We start from the raw sequence: 16,779 nt of genomic DNA, 5'->3' as shown, positions 1-16,779 counted from the left end.
TTGGCTTATAAGCCACCAAAGACTAAGCTAGTCTACCCCGACTTATTATTATTATTATTATTTGGATTTATAAGACAAAATATTGCCAAACATGTCAGAATGGATTATAAGTTAGAAGCCTCTTTGTCAAGTCGCCAAGCAGGCTCTTTATGATAAAACTACATAGATATGATAGGTAGAGACATTTGCAGGTAATGGGCTAAAAACTTAGGCCCTTCAATGAGATCCAACCAAAAGATAAAATGGGCCTGATCCTACCTAAAGCCGCGCACTCTTTTGTTTTTAATAGTAGGCCTGGCCTATTAAAATTTTGTAATAAGCGATCACTGACACCTTGAATTGTTGAATGGCCTATTACTTTTTTTTTTGAAATTATATATATAAAGCATGTTAATCTATCCTTTTAATAAAAAAGAAGGGAACCACATATAAATATCATGGTAACGTGATTTTCTTCTTCTTTTGGTTCTTGAAATGCTTTAAAATAGGGAAAAATTCTCCAAGGACCCAAAATATGTGATCAACATGAGGGATATTTGAGGTGTTCCCCTCCTATTGCATAATGAGTTGGCTACCTTATGCAATAGGAGGAGAACACCTCATATGTCCTATCTGTTGATCCCATATTTTGGACCATTGTAGCAAAGCTCGTTTGAACTGATCCTAGATATGTCGCTTCTATTGATCCTATATTTTGGACCACGGTAGCAAAGCTCGTGTGAACTGATCCTAGATGCGACCCAGTGATGCCCCAAATCTGATTGGGCCGCATGCTCCAGTCGTGGGCCCCCTCTCCCTCGACTCAACTGGATGTCGTTACGTGTCATCACACCATCTCGCGGAACCAAACCTATTTATATTCTTCGTTTAATTACAGCTCTCTCGTCCGCTGCTCGCTCTCTCCTCTCTCTCTCTCTCTCGTCGTCGAACTCAAAACCCTAGAATCCCCAACGATCGCGTCCCCGATCTTTCTAAATCTCGAGTAAGCTTCCATTTTGACGCCGGAGAGAGATTCTTCTGGTGTTTCTCTCTCAAAGGAGCTACGGATCCCTGGAAATGTCGAGCAGTGTCTCCACCGTCTACATCCAAGTCATCGATGACGTCGTCGGAAAGGTACGAGACGAGTTCATAAACTCCGGCGCCGGGGAGGCTGTTCTCAGCGAGCTCCAAGCGGTAATTTTTCATTAACCTTTTCTCCTAGGAGTGTTGGGTTTTAGGGCTTGTTAGTGTTTTTTTTTTTTGGGAAAGTTTTGATTTTACATTGAGCGGTTAATACATCCGATGGGGGATTAATTGGAATTGTGTTTTAGAAAGTTTGGCTTGTTATTCTTGTTGAATTGTCGTTTTTCTGGAAACTAAGCTAAAAAGGTTCTATTTTCAGCTAATAAGTTTGTAATGGAGCTATTGAAATAGCTTGTTTATGTATTTACTTTTGGAAGCTGACGTAGTTGAAGGGTGTTCACTGTTCTAAATGAGGTTTGATGAATTTTTCAATATGATTAGAGGATCTATTTGTGCAAATTGAATGAGTGATTCTTCTAAAATTTTTAGATTTTTCTAGTTTGAGACCATTTTGATGTTGGGATCTAGGAGTTGGATTACTTATGAATGATTTTTTCTCAAGAATATTGTTTTTTGTGTTTTTTAATAAATTATCGACTGTCGATGTCTTGTATTTTAGTTATGGGAGATGAAGATGCTGCAATATGGGGCAATATCAGGCAATATAGAAAGACCTTCTGTTCCCAAGCAAGTTGCACCTGGACAAGTCACCCCAGTTCATGATTTAAATGTTCCATATGAAGGCCCCATCGAGGAGTATGAGACTCCAACAGCCGATATGCTGTTTCCACCGGTGAGCTCCATTTTTTAGGGAAATGTCCTTTGTAGTTGAATCATCCGTAAACTGTAGCTGCGTACTTATTTCTTTACATTGGTTGCAGACTCCATTGCAGACCCCAACTCCCACTCCATTGCCTGGAACAGGTGATGGAATGTATAACATCCCTACAGGTCCATCAGATTACGCCCCGAGCCCACTCAGTGATGTCAGGAATGGCACCGATGTAAAAAGTGGGAGAAATAGTCCTTACATGGTATAATTTGTTACTCTTTATGTCATAGTTGTGTTTTGAGAGCAGTACATTTTTAATGAGAATTTGGATGAACCAATTTGTGTAATTTGAATTGGGTGCATGCCTGAATGGTAGACAGTGTTTGTAAAACTGGGTTGTTTTTACCTTGTCCTTTGTTATACAGCAATCGCCTTCACCGTGGATGAGTCATCGACCCTTGGGTGTGGATGTTAATGTTGGTATGTGAAGCGAAAGTTATGGTTTTTAACTTTTAAGGCTGCTATTTGTGAAGCATTGCTTGACTTTCTTTGTTCTTTTGTTTTTTAGCTTATGACGAAGGTCGTGCTGAGGTGGATAGAGGAGCTCCTCATCAGTCGATGACTCAGGTATAATACTTATTTGAACTATTGGATCTCTGTTTTAATATTTTTATGCTTTCTTTCTTTGTTACATATTAATCTTTTTGTACCTAAGATTGCAGCAACACAACTCCAAACCTTTACCACTTTAGATAGGCCTCAGGATTTATATAGAAAACTGTTTGGATGATCCTTATTTGTTAACCAGGGATTCAACTGTAAGATCAAGTAAAATAGTTAAGTGTTTTCAGTCATTTAGTTTTAATTTCTATGATGTATTTCAAATCATCATTAGAAAATTAGATCCTACTGTTAAATTTCTGAAGTGGCATTATTTTCTTTTCTTGATGCACTGTATGCCAGTTTCTTGTAATTTGGAACTATATTGTCATATGATAAGAAACATTTTAAGTAAAGCATGCAATGGTTCTGACGTGTTTTATGTCTAGGATTTTTTCACTGCTCAAGGGAAGCGCAAACGAGATGCTTATGCTCCTCCTGTAACATCTGGCAGCCAGATGCCACAGCAAGATGGAAGTGGAGATGTGAGAATTGAATTTTTACTTCCTGAGGTGCTTAATTTGAACATATGCTTTTCAATTTAAAAAAAAAAAATCTTTAACTTATGCTTTCTGCATCTGTACATCCCTCCCACTCTTAAAATTTATGTTGTATGTCACTGTCTACTTATGTTAGTGCATGTTTGTAATATTGTTTTTTGTTTACATTCGTGCAAGATGTCATTACACAATCCTCTTGTTTACATTCGTGCAAGATGCCATTACATTCGTGCAAGATGCCATTTCCCTTAACTATGAGATTGCCATTTCCCTTAACTATGAGATTGCCATTATAAACTTCTTGAAGAAAATTTGATTATCCATAGGCCTTATTCTGGTGTCATCAGTGGATAAATAAATAGAATCACCACCATCAATATCGGATGTCTGATACATACTGCATAAATTTCTCTTACCTATGTAGACTTCTCACATCCTCACTCCCCCCCTCATTTCCTTCCTGTGATAGGCATTCGTGCTGTAATAGTAATATCGAAAATCCAGCTCCTTAGTTTTGCAATAATCAAACTTAGTGTATGTTAGTTAAATGATGTTGAAGTTAGCCCCTCCATCCTGACTTCCAAATTTGCTATAAGCTGTAAACTGTCTTTTGTTCTCTTGGTGACAAAGTCCATGGCTAGACTATAACCTCTTTTAGGTATAGTCAAGGTTTTAAATATCAGATATTGGGGAAATATCGGATGGCTAAAATTATGGCTAAAATTCATATCGGATTACAAATATTGAGGAAATGTTGAGGATATGTAGTAAATATCGGAATGCTATAACAGATGTTTGCATATATAGTGTAATGCACTAAAATGTAATCTCAACATGCTTAATGAAATATAAGCATACAAAATGTAAACAATATATGTTTAGGATAATTATCAACCTTGTAAAACAAACAAAAGTACAAATTAACGTTGCAACATTTCTGTTTTTTTAGGCCATAATGTCATTTGATATAATGGGAAAGTCATAATTTCTCGCCCAAAAATTGCCAAATGCGGTGTATTGTTTTGTGACAAGCCTAAAATAGCCAGGGGGATATATCGCCCAAAATAGCCAAAAAACGGTAAAGGATATTTAGAGACCATATCGGCTGCGGCAACTGGCAAGCCCTGTAAAAGGGTATATCAGGCCATGTCGGGATATTTAAAACAATGGGTATAGTTTCATTTATAACCATTTCACCTGAACTTGGCCTCTGCTTTTCCTTTATTAATTTTGAGCTATCTCCAGAGACACACTAGCACTCACAGAGGATGTGTAATTTTAGTTTGAGCTATTTCAGCTAAAGTTGGCATCTATCATTTCTTGTTCTGTAAGTACAGACATTTGAAAAAGTGCTGGTAATATGTCAAAATTGTCATGCTACATGATTCACTTCTGAAAGCTGACGAGATAGCAGATACAGTAGCTTCTACCTTTTGTTTTTAAGCAGAGAATTTCATGTAATAAAGGAACATGTTTTTCAAGTATTTCCATTGGGTTCATAAATGCCTAACATAGGTGTGATGAATGTTATAAATCAATTTTCATGGTTGCTGATGGAGAAAGATGTCTTGTTTAGTTTGCTGGACATTGGTATGAAGTATAAGATGTGTTGCGATGCTACATGAATATTTATTTACAAAATTGACTTGACTAGCAATAAATTTAAAAGAATGCAATATATATTTCCCTATTGTCTACTCCACAAGGTAGCTTGGAAAGAGAATTATTAGATGTAGGTTGGCTGGGTACTTGCTTTTTGAGATTGGCTTACAACCTACCAAAATTTATGGCGAATTAGTTTATGCAGCTCATATTACTACTTTCCATCTATAATTTTTGTTGGCATTAAATGACTCCTAGAGGAGCTCATCTAGAATTTTCTGAAGAGCCCATCTGAAAGTAAAAGCATTGTATGATGACTAAAAGGAATCTTACTATTATAATGTTGTCCTCTGAGACTTATGATTCTATTTTTGGTTTCAGGGAAGCCAGTTCAAAAATTTATCAGCTCGTTTTAGCAAAGATGCTGTACTAAATGAGACACTCTGCAAAGAAGCAAGAGCGAGTTTATTGCTTCCTCAACAGGATGGAAATCAGGATGAATATGACGAGGTATTTGACCAACACTAACAATCTTATGTTTACGGTCTTTTTCTTATATTACTTATTGTACATGGATTTTCTCTCTTTGAAGTTGTTCCCTTTCCAAGGAGTTGCCAGTGAAGACTACAATAGCAACACACCGGCCGACCATGGTAATTTTTTGATCAACTTGCCTGTCGAAAATTGACTTTTACATTTTAGTAAATACTGTTTTGGAGGTTTACTAACATGCTGAATCTTTGGGTTTTCCTCCATTGTCCTCGTAGAACTAAGAGCTCCAACCCCCTCTGTTGGCACACCAAAGCCATCCAAAGGTGAAGCTGCCGATGATGATGAACCTCCCCTAAATGAAGATGACGACGACGACGAGGACCTAGATGATCTCGAGCAAGGCGAGGAAGAACCACAGATACAACATTTAGTTTTAGCACAGTTTGACAAGGTAATTTCTGTCTTCTTCACAAGGGATGTCATTTTAATATAAGGTGTTCCGTATATCTTACTGATACCCTCAAATCTTAATGGTAACAGGTGTCAAGAACAAAAAACAGATGGAAATGTACCCTCAAGGATGGGATAATGCATCTGAACAGCCGTGATGTCCTTTTCAATAAGGTATGCTTATGGTTGTGATCTATGAATCAGTGACTTTTTCTTGAAAATTAGATGAGCATGCCTATGTATATGTATTCTCTTAACAATTTGTAGAAAAATTCTTTCTAGAAAACACAGAACACAAACACATACACACACGCACAGACATTGTAAGAAAAAAAAATGTTCCTTGCACAAATACATTTCTAACCTATCGTTTTCGGCTATCCTTTTGTTTTAGTTAGGGGCTGAGGAAACTAATCCCAAAACGATCATACCTTACGTCTGTACACATCTGTTTGGTTTGAAATCGGTACTACTGCAGCTAATATTGCAGTTGTGTTTCTATTTTCATTTGATATGCAGCAGGGTTAAAGAAATGATAAGTAAAGTGGCAAAAGCTAGCAAAACACTGAACCGATTGTTATAATGTTTTTACGAAAGAAAATAATGGATTCCATCTCAAATTAAAAGTGTACCTGGACTAGGACAGCACTCGGGCATCTGAACTTTTCGTCATGTGGCAGTTTCTCCCTCACGACCATCATTTCTTATGTAGTCTTCTTGCGGAATATGTTTATAGTTTACACATCTCTTGATATTCAACTCTGTGATGATCTCCCTTCAAAAGCTTTGATTGGCTTATCCCATAAACAGAGGCTTTAAAATGCGTATGTTCAGGTCATGCTCTTATGGTGGAACTAATCTGGCAACATTTGTTGCAGGCTAATGGGGAGTTCGAATTCTAATTTTTCTATGAAGCAGCCGTCTTCTTAGATAGTGAAGTGATGTTCGACAGGCTGCTGCTTGTCGGAGTAGATTTTACTGCTCTGAGTTGGGGAGCAGAGGTGTTGCTACCTCGGACATGTTGTACAAAGCAAATTTTAATTATCAATTGGATGGCCTGAGGCAGGAATTTTCCCCTTGTAACATTTTAGGCGAGGTATCAGATGCGCCTATTTCAGTAGTACGTGTGTTTAGGCAATGTTGTATTTCTCAACAACCCTTAGGCTGCTTTGTTATACTTGTAATATTATGCTTTCTCAGTTGGAGCAGTACTTAAATATTTCCTGTTCTATATCTTTTGTTGCGGGCAATTGCTTTACTGTTTTATTAAATATTTCCTGTCTCTTTTGATTCCTCATGCCAAAATAAATTTGTTTTTGAGAATAATCCAGTAGTTTGAAATAGAGTTGCAACAGTAAAAGGATCTTCCCCTACTCAGTAATCATCTGGAGGGGAAACCACGGGAGGGACAAACGAGGGAACAAACCTACACTACAGAGGAAGCGTCTTTGTGCACGATGTTGCACCTCGGCTGAAGCTGCAGCGCAGGATGCTGCCATCCCGTGCCCGACTGCGTCTCTTTCGCCGTCGAAACCCTATAGCTCTCTTCTACATCAGGCAACGGTTTAGGCTCAACGGTTGACGGCGTCAACAAAGGTATCGTGGCTTTGGTACCGGTGGCTGATAATGGCGAGAGCAACGGTATCGGAACGTGCGAGCAAGGCCCATTCTCCAACGCGAACGTCCGGTTCGTCTTGGGATTGAGGGCCAAGGATGAAGGAGCCCGGCTCTGTAGCCTTCTCGTCGGAGATTTCTCGGCCTCCTGGTGTTCATCTCTCACAATTTTGCTGTCCATTGCTACAACTGTTGCGGAGAAAACCTGGAGAGAAATTATAACATATAATAGAAGAAAACTTTTGGTTAGTCCCGTGTCTTGCGCGTGAAGTCAGCTAGATATGTGGCATTAAAATGAGAGGTTGAGAAGTGGAAGCAACCGTTTGAGCTTTGAATGGATGAACGTAAGCGTTTTCCTATAAATGTCGGAAGCAAATAAAAGAGACGGTGGTCTTTGATTATTGGCAAGCAAATTTTGACATTTTTGCATCGGCAAAAGCTTAGTAGGTGAGGATGCATTTTGTACATAGATATCGGTGTCGAACTATGATGCTATCCTTTAGAACCTGTGCGTTCCCTGAATACCGATCTCCATTATAAGTTACTTAACTATTATCTAATACTATCGGCAGGTGACTCTGGCAATCAGTCGAAAACTGGGTCGGGTTTAACCCTGGTCCAGTTTTACTCTGAACTAGTTTGGAGGTAAGCCAATGGGGGTGGTGCTCCAACACAAAACTGGTCTTATGGTCTCTTTTTGGCCTAAGAAGAATCGAGTCCGAGCTGGCTAGTCTGTGCTCATGAAAAATAAACTCAAAACTAGATCAGATTCAGTCTTGACCCAATTTCAACAGTTTTACCAAAAACTCCCTATTGATGGGAAGTGGGCCTTAGTGGCTGTGTACAGTCGATCACCGTTAATGCAAACCTCCCCCTAAACAACATGCACGCTTCGGCACAGCCCAACCGGAAGCCCAATCCAGTGGTGTGGGCTTCATTAAATTTCAGCACAACGCAATCCTGCATATCTGACCGTCCATTGAAATCACTTCAACCGTAGATGATAGCGTACGGCGCACGCAAAGTGGGCGGAAGGGCAGGAGCAAAATTTCGTGGTGTCCTTGCTCGCACGTTTCAGAGAGGCAGGTTGCGATTGTTGAGTGCCTGCGGGCAAAGCACGCCCAAGATTTCTTGTTGGCCACGCCTATTGAGGGATTAGGGCAGCGTATGACTCCGGGGGAGTACCGGGCCATCCTCAGGTACAGATTGTTGGTTCCTTTGTTCGTGGAGGGGACAATGTGCCCAGTTTGTCGTAGAACGCAGATGGATGCTTTTGGAGAGCATGCCATCCACTGTCAGAAGCAGCCGGGGTTCAAGTACAGGCATGACTTAGTCAGAGATGTCTTGTATGATATCCTCCAAAGAGCAGGGATCCCATCAAAGAAGGAAGCGCCGGTTAACTTTCTCACTCCTCCTGGAGAGGCTAGATCTACCCTAAGGCCGGCAGACATTCTTGTCTACAATTGGAGCGGGGGGAAGCACGCTTGTGTTGATCTCACAGGGGTGTCTCCGCTGGTGGGGTTTGGTAATGGAGAATTCAAGGTTGGGTATGCAGCGGATAGAGCAGCAGAGGCAAAGGTGGGCAAACATGATCAAGCTTGCAAGGACAACCATCACAACTTCATCCCGTTCGCTTTCGATACGTTTGGTTTCCTTGCAGCTGATGCGGCGGAGTTCCTCAGGAGGGTACAAAAATTCATGAATAAGAATGTGGCGACAGCAGGGTCCGCTGAGTACGTGTTTCGTAGGTTGGGTTTTGCAATTCAGAAAGGATTAGCGGCGCAGCTTGTTGCCCGCTTGTCATCATCACTTGTGTAATATTTTTTTATTTATTTATTATATATCTCATACCAAAAAAAAAAAAAAAAAAAAAAAAAATAAAAATAAAAATAAAAGTCATGGTGTCAGCTTCGATTATTGTAGAAGCTTCAGCAAATAAAGTCATTGTTTGGTAGGATAAGAATTTTTTTTTGGTTCAATACGTGGCTCAAGCAGAAGCCAGAGAACCGAAGCCCTCTGGATTGCTGGGTAGAGTTCTCCATCAACGTGGCTCTTTCAATCAATGTTTGTTATAATTCTATAGGTTGATTCCAGGATAATGTGTTTCTTTGCTTCCACATAAATGTGAATGATTGAAATATCCTTTGTTGTTATGAATTAGGATTTGAATTGGTTGTGTTTTTCACTTAACTGAATTTAAACACAATATTTCGCTAGTTAAATATCTAAGGGTAGTTAATTGCGGATAGCCCCCCAGCCTGTAGTTCTATTTGTTAGCTCTTTTATTCTCAGAGAAAAGAGAACATTTGTTTTTGACGTACAAAAAGACCTCTGAAGGTAAACGAGTCTAGAAATGGATTCACTCAGGGGTCTATCCACAATCCACTGGGAGTACAGAGGATCTATTTGAAATTAGCCCTATATTCAAATACCTTTAATGTGCCTGTCGCCCAGTTAGGAGATGATTAAATGGTTGAATATAAGGGGATCCGGATTCTCTCCTAATGAGAGGGTTCCTAATATCTCCTAATGAGATCTTGACCTTTGATTTATCAATCAAAGACCAAGATCTCCTCATGCAAAAAAATAGGGGGGAGATAAGGATAAGATCTTGGCCTTTGATTGATAAATCAAAGGCCAAGATCTTCTTATTAGGAGATATTAGGAGAGGATTCATTAGGAGAGGATCTCAATTCAATATAAGGGGGTGTTTGGTTCAATTTCTAGAAATTATAGGAAATATTTTCCACCTAAAATATGATTTTCTTATATTTCTTAAAAAAATTATAGTAAAAGTTTTGAGAAATCAAAAAGTACCAATTTTCTTGTTTTTTGTACTTTGCTTGTTTGGTTCAAAACAAGAAAATAGCTCATAACTTTATAGAAAATAACAAGATTTGGTAGGTTTTTAATTAAATATGGTATGTGTCAGATTTCTGGTGATTTCCTCTCATTTTGAGAGGAAATTGCTTTTTGTAAAATTTGGTAGGTTTTGATATTTTATAGAAAATATTTCTGTAAATTTTTTGTTGAACCAAACACAATTTACAGAAATCTCTGGAAAACTTTTAATTACAAATTTACCATTGTCAGATGTTTTGAGAAAAGTTTTACAAATTTACCATTGTCAGATGTTTTGAGAAAAGTTTTCTCAAAAAATGTGCAACCAAACAGCCCCTAAGTTTGGACCTAGGACTTCAGATTTGAGAGTTTTTTTTTCCTTTGGATCTAGTTAAGGGTGTTGGGAATTTTTTACTATTGGATTTGTTACTTATAACCTCCTGAAATATATTTCTTTTATCATGCAAATCTGATTCAGTGAATATTTTTATCATGCAAATGATATAATTCTGTGAATGTGACAAAAACCCAATTTAGATCAGTTGCCATGCATATGTGATAGTAGTAATCATGGTTATTTTGCCTAAAGTGTTCTAAATAAACTATTAAGTATACGTGGTGTAAAAGGAAAATTTCTGACAAATGATAGGAATTGGAATGACAGGTAGACTGGATCAATCAATATTTACGTTTCTAAAAGAAAACTTTCTTTGACTTGTACTTGAGTTTCTCCTCAACGAAGTGCGAATGTCTAGCTTTCAAGGTTTTTTTTTTTGTGATTGTTTTCTCCATGAAATGCTCATATATATGTTTGCAAAATAGATGCTTATGTTTAATGAGTATGTCTTTTCCTAATAATATTTAGAGAAAAAGATTAGAAAATCATTATTCAGGTGTTGGTTTTGAGTTTCAATGGTTTCTTGCATCTTGAATCCATGTCCTTGTTCACTAATTATTCTTATATATAGGTCATGAATGCGGTTATCGAGTAAAAGATTCTATTAGAGCAGTGCATAGAAAGGCTGGCCTATACCATACGAGGGTACTTAGGCACTGTTTGGCAACGAAAAAAAGTGTCTTATCTAAGAGCTTGTGTCTTATTGACTTGGTCAATAAGCTAGTAGAGCTGTTTGTTGACCAAAAATAGGAGGAGATTATTTTGAAGATTGTGTCTTTTGCAAGTAGCTTTTGGAAAGCTACCTCAAGTAGCGTTTGTCTTTGGGAAGGAGCTGTCAATTTTTTTCTTCCGTTTTTGCCCCTAATAATTCTAATTTTATATCAATAATATTGTATGTCTTTTTTAGTCATTTAACAAATTTAAGCTAATTGTACAGCTACTTTTGCCAAACAGCTCTAGTCAATCAGCTAGCTACACAGCTAACAGCTTTCAGCTATAATTTTACAGCTTTCAGCTAGCTTAACAGCTTTCAGCTATAATCTCGCAGCTTTCAGCTAGTTTTGCCAAACAGAGCCTTAGAGGGTTGGACAAATTTTCAAAACCACCCTATTTCCAGATTTAATCCCCAAAAAAGATCTATTTTGAACTTATTTGTAAAAACCGACCTGGTTTTAGCCTTGGCGTTGAAACCAGGTCGGTTTTTGTGAAAAAGCTTCTGAAACTTCACGAGAGTTGAACTCTCGTGAAGTTTAGTAAAGCTGCTAAACTTCACGGGAGTTCAACTCTCGTGAAGTTTCATAGTTCAATTTTTTTTGAACTACGAAATTTCACGGGAGTTGAACTCTCGTGAAGTTTAGCAGATTTACTAAACTTCACGGTTGGGAATTTTTTTTACAAAAACCGACCCGGTTTCAGCGCCAGAGCTGAAACCGGGTCGGTTTTTGAAAATAAGTTCAAAACAGGTCTTTTTTGGGATTAAACCTGGAAATATGTTGGTTTTGAAAATTCGTCCTTAGAGGGTTAGTTTGAGAATTATAACTATTTCATCTGTACGGTGTAGCTCACCCCGACTCGTGTATAACGAAAATCATGGTTTTAGATTTCTGATCACATCAACATGAACCCGGAAGCATCAGAAACAATTATTGTCATTTTACCATTAATAATTAATTAAAAATCATGTCACACGGTTATTTTTCTTTCTAAATTTCCTCCAACCTTGTATAATTTAACTGGCGCTGAAGAACCGCGGAATCTGAGCCATTCATCCCCATCCCTGAGCTTTCCGCCTACCGGAACACTAACTTGTACCCAATCATCTATCTAAAAACCCAAATAGTAGTCCAGGATTGATCCACGTGGCACCCAGCCTGATCCTGAACGGGTGGCCTCCAGGGGTTTTCGCAGGCCGACCACAGGTTCCCCAGCAACACAGGAGCCGGTGTGAGCTCTTTTCGCTGCCACACTTCAGACCGAGAGCTCTCCTTATATAATCCTACCATCATTAAGCCCCTCTCATTTGCAGCAGCTCAGGCGTTTCCTCCACCGCGTCACCCTCCTCATCGATCTTCTTCCTCCTCCTCCGATCTCCGTCCACCGCAGATGGCCACCGCCGTGTCGACTGTCGGGGCCGTCAACAGAGTGCCGGTATTGTTTCGATCCTTAATTTTTAGTCGTTTACTTAGTAATGGAGGAGGCTAGAGACATGTATAGATCCCCGCGTCGGAACTAACTCCGTTGGTTGGAAGCAGTTAAGAAGGATACGACAGCTATTATTAATTAATTAATGTAACTGAATGGAAGTAGTAGTACATGTGTATCCATGTACCCGTTGGGATATATAAAAGGCCTTGCTATATATTGTCGTCTTAATTTGATTCGTTTGTGAACTATTTTAATATTTGTTCTGAGTTTTCATGTTGTACGTCGACGGTGCAGCTGATCAACGGTTCGAGCCCAGGAGCCGCGGTCCCAACCTCGGCGTTCTTCGGGAGCAGCCTGAAGAAGGTGAATGTGAGCATCCACGGGAGAGCGGCCGCCTCGGCGCCGGGGAGCTTCAGGGTCGTGGCCGCCGACCTCGACGAGTCGAAGCAGACCGCCCAGGACCGGTGGGGTGGGCTGGTGACCGATATCTCCGACGACCAGCAGGACATCACGAGAGGGAAGGGGACGGTTGACCCCCTCTTCCAGGCCCCCACGGGCGACGGGACTCATGAGGCCGTCATGAGCTCTTACGAGTACCTCAGCCAAGGCCTTCGCGAGTAAGCCAAAGAGATATCATGCGTGAAATCAGTTTATTTCCTGTATTATTACTATTAAAAGAAAAATTAAGCCTCTCCCTTATGCATCCTGCGTGATTTTAATTGACGTGGAGTGGGTTTATGATTATTTCTAAGGTACGGCATGGACAACACGTTGGATGGCTTGTACATCGCTCCTGCTTTCATGGACAAGCTTGTTGTTCACATCACCAAGAACTTCATGAACTTGCCTAACATCAAGGTATTTTCACCAACAGATTCCCCTTATTTATTCATTTATCTATGGATATGTTCGTTGATGACCAAATTATATTGTGCATTTCCACCAACAGATTCCCCTTATTTTGGGTGTTTGGGGAGGCAAAGGTCAGGGAAAATCTTTCCAGTGTGAGCTCGTCTTCCGTAAGATGGGAATCAAGTGAGTTCTCTATCTTGGATGAGTTCTTAATTAATTTGTTTATGATGGTAGTTCTTGTTGTTTCGCTCTTCCACCCTCAAGAATTAGGAATGCTGTAAGGCCTACAATGTGTTATATATGATGCGTAAGGATTAGGCAACTAAGAAACAACATGTGCAAAAAAAAAAAAAAAAAAAAAAAAAAAAAAAATGAAAAAAAAAAAAAAAAAAAAAAAAAAAAAACGAGTACAACAGAAATGAGAATGTTATGATTGACGAGTGGATATCCGCGGCGTAGGACAGAAAATGAGTGCATTTGTAGAGATTAGAGGCTGCTTCTTTAATTTGAGGGTATATGAGATGATCGTTTGATACGGTTAATTGATCATGTGCAATGACAGGTCAATAAATGCACCGATTAGAACAAGTTTGCTAAGATCATGATTAATGTAGAAAAGAGGACTAGAGGTAGGCCTATGAGCACTTGCTTCTAAGAAGTATATACATGATGATGAGCAATGAGTTTTAAGAAGTATATGGTTATAGTTAATGGGTTAGCAAAACTGATGATTAATTTAGTGGAGGAAAAATCTTTCACGGGACTAAATGGAAAAATAAGACTTATGTAGCTGACCCCCAACAATTTGGGATAAATGCTTTTTTATTGTTGTCGTCTTCATCTCAAGCTTCTCCGGCATCGATCCATATTTGTATCAGAACCCTCGTGATTGATTGCACCTGCACCTTTTCCCCTTTTACACCCAACTTTTCATGCTCAATGAAACCATTCACACAAGGTAAAAGCAAGCTCATAACATGGAATGTTTCCAACTAAAAGACCCAGTACGAAGATACTGACCTTTAAACTGTTTCCAGCCCTATCATGATGAGCGCTGGAGAACTTGAGAGTGGGAATGCAGGAGAACCTGCAAAGCTTATCAGGCAAAGATACCGTGAGGCGGCGGATATCATCGCCAAGGGCAAAATGTGCTGCCTCTTCATCAATGATCTTGATGCAGGAGCAGGAAGAATGGGAGGCACCACCCAGTACACTGTAAACAACCAGATGGTTAATGCCACCCTCATGAACATTGCCGATAACCCAACCAACGTCCAGCTCCCCGGGATGTACAACAAACAGGAGAATGCCCGCGTCCCGATTATTGTTACAGGAAACGATTTCTCCACTCTCTACGCTCCTCTCATCCGTGATGGGCGTATGGAGAAGTTCTACTGGGCTCCGACAAGGGAGGACAGGATTGGTGTCTGCAAAGGTATCTTTAGGGCTGACAATGTTCCTGACGAAGACATTGTCAAACTGGTCGATACATTCCCAGGACAATCTATTGGTGAGCCCATATAACACATGATTTATTTTAAAACGCTTGTTATATACTTTTTGGACGTACCATTTCTTGAACTTCAGCTATACTTGTTTATTTATATTGAATGTTCGAAGTATCTATTTAGTTTCACGATACGTCAATGACCACATTGGAAACACTTTCTTTCACAAAATCAGAAAAATGTACGTAGATTAAAAAAAACAGTACGTATGCAACATTATATATATGTTTTGTATAATTAAAAATAATTGCTTAGACTCTTGAACACATGATAATCAGAACGTATGTATATAAGCTCGCTCTTTACCGTCATAAATACAGTGGGGGCGGAACCCAACAGCCCCGTCACCAATGTATATTACGCTTCTGATGATCTGACATTGTATACTCTGCCTGTAGATTTCTTCGGTGCCCTCAGGGCTAGGGTTTACGATGACGAAGTTAGGAAATGGGTTTCTGACATTGGAGTTGAAAAGGTCGGGAAGAGGCTTGTTAACTCACTTGAAGGCCCACCCACCTTCGAACAGCCTAAAATGACCGTGGAGAAGCTGTTGCAGTACGGTAACATGCTGGTCATGGAACAGGAGAATGTGAAGAGGGTGCAGCTTGCTGACAAGTACTTGGCTGAGTCTTCACTTGGAGAGGCCAATGAAGATGCAATTAAGACTGGGAATTTCTACGGTTAGCACTTCACTTTGAGGTTTGCCTCTGAAATCTGTTAGATTTAAGATACTGATGAATACAGGGCAAGCAGTTTGAAATTTCGTCAATATATTTGAATGCAGGGCAAGCAGCTCAGCATGTTAGAATTACTGTTCCTGAAGGTTGTACTGATCCATCTGCTGCAAACTATGATCCGACGGCCAGGAGCGATGATGGAAGCTGCGCATACAAGTTCTAAGGCTGTTGTCTAGTGTTATAGTTAGGTTGAGGGCGAGGGAGGTATATTTTTCTGTTGCAAGGGGGGGATTTCTATATGCATCTGCTTGTGTCTGAACCTTGAATTGTTTCCTTTTTCTTTTATATTCTCTATCTGTCATGAATTGTGGACTCTATTAAACATGTTTGTGTCAAATAAACATAGTTATTGAGGCCTTGTCTACACATTTTGGAGAAGAATGTTTGATTTTTTTAATCCTCACTGCGTCCGATATAGCACCGAATAAAAGAACAAGATTTATGTAGTCGACCCCAAAAATTTGGGACGAAGGTTTTGTTATTGTTGAGGTAATGATAGGGATTATCATTACAAAATACTATCAAGATTTCTTCATGAGAAATAACTTGGCGATAACCCAAAATCTTGTTTAAAAATTCAGTGAATCTAATGTAATAACATGTTATCTACTTAAATCTTAAGAAGACGTGGAGTATAGATATAATGAGCATATGCTCCTGCACAATGGACAGACAATCAAAAGATAACTATCAAGTACATGAAATTGTTAAACATCATTATTCTTGATGTCTGATATCGAACAGTCAAATGAAAAGAGTGATTAAGTTAACGGAGGTCCTCTAACCCTCCGAATGTCTGGTTCTGGAGTAAGATGTTCTTCCCTGCACAAGCAACAAATCATAAGAGGGCGGAGTTGAGTTCCCCGGTTGTTCCTCCGACGATCAAGTCAGTGATTTGCTTGAGTAGAGAAGTGAAATGAATTGCAGTAGTTCTTAAGCATAGTGGATAGATGTAAAGATCTTACCTTATTATTGAAAATAGTATCCCTATTTATAGTGACGGTAGAAGGGTAGAATGATAACTTTGGCTAAGTATGGGATGACGGTCACGTCAGCCTCTGCTTTACAAGTGTCGGTCGACGAGTGGAGGAGAGCTCACCTCGGTATTAAATACGACGTGCTTAGGGGTGTGCGGTGTCGAGGTGGA

At 39.4% G+C, this 16,779-nt stretch overlaps 2 protein-coding genes across 4 annotated transcripts; both read left to right on the top strand.

The window, feature by feature from the left end:
• Positions 873-6,615, top strand: LOC109820663 (transcription initiation factor IIA large subunit-like). 2 transcript variants are annotated; one of them, XM_020386843.1, is made up of 11 exons: positions 873-1,173; positions 1,682-1,855; positions 1,944-2,096; positions 2,260-2,314; positions 2,403-2,461; positions 2,884-2,979; positions 4,978-5,106; positions 5,189-5,249; positions 5,364-5,539; positions 5,629-5,712; positions 6,417-6,615. In XM_020386843.1, exons 1-11 carry the CDS (start codon positions 1,057-1,059, stop codon positions 6,438-6,440), a joined length of 1,128 nt encoding a protein of 375 aa, XP_020242432.1. In that variant the 5' UTR covers positions 873-1,056; the 3' UTR covers positions 6,441-6,615. The 2 variants fall into 2 exon arrangements, with proteins under 2 accessions (XP_020242432.1, XP_020242431.1); XM_020386842.1 differs by having other exon boundaries at positions 2,884-3,006.
• On the top strand, positions 12,303-15,998 carry LOC109823010 (ribulose bisphosphate carboxylase/oxygenase activase 2, chloroplastic-like). Of its 2 annotated transcripts, none has more exons than XM_020389326.1 (7): positions 12,303-12,538; positions 12,830-13,152; positions 13,288-13,393; positions 13,485-13,570; positions 14,425-14,897; positions 15,294-15,575; positions 15,680-15,998. In XM_020389326.1, the coding sequence occupies exons 1-7, from the start codon at positions 12,494-12,496 to the stop codon at positions 15,793-15,795; spliced, it is 1,431 nt and encodes a 476-aa protein (XP_020244915.1). In that variant the 5' UTR covers positions 12,303-12,493; the 3' UTR covers positions 15,796-15,998. The 2 variants fall into 2 exon arrangements, with proteins under 2 accessions (XP_020244915.1, XP_020244916.1); XM_020389327.1 differs by having other exon boundaries at positions 12,306-12,538; positions 15,294-15,594.

Source organism: Asparagus officinalis, chromosome 8 (genome assembly GCF_001876935.1).
Source record: "Asparagus officinalis chromosome 8, Aspof.V1, whole genome shotgun sequence".
Classification (NCBI taxonomy): domain Eukaryota; kingdom Viridiplantae; phylum Streptophyta; class Magnoliopsida; order Asparagales; family Asparagaceae; genus Asparagus; species Asparagus officinalis.
The sequence above is the reverse complement of the archived record's forward strand: the minus strand, read 5'-3'. Positions and strand labels throughout refer to the sequence as shown.

Coding starts and splice junctions, on each gene's coding strand:
- LOC109820663 (XM_020386842.1), top strand. CDS start 1,057: ATGTCGAGCAGTGTCTCCACCGTCTACATCCAAGTCATCGATGACGTC. Junction 5,107..5,188: donor ATCAGGATGAATATGACGAG/GTATTTGACCAA, acceptor CTCTCTTTGAAG/TTGTTCCCTTTCCAAGGAGT. Junction 5,713..6,416: donor GTGATGTCCTTTTCAATAAG/GTATGCTTATGG, acceptor CATTTGTTGCAG/GCTAATGGGGAGTTCGAATT.
- LOC109823010 (XM_020389326.1), top strand. CDS start 12,494: ATGGCCACCGCCGTGTCGACTGTCGGGGCCGTCAACAGAGTGCCG. Junction 12,539..12,829: donor GGGCCGTCAACAGAGTGCCG/GTATTGTTTCGA, acceptor TCGACGGTGCAG/CTGATCAACGGTTCGAGCCC. Junction 13,153..13,287: donor CTCAGCCAAGGCCTTCGCGA/GTAAGCCAAAGA, acceptor ATTATTTCTAAG/GTACGGCATGGACAACACGT.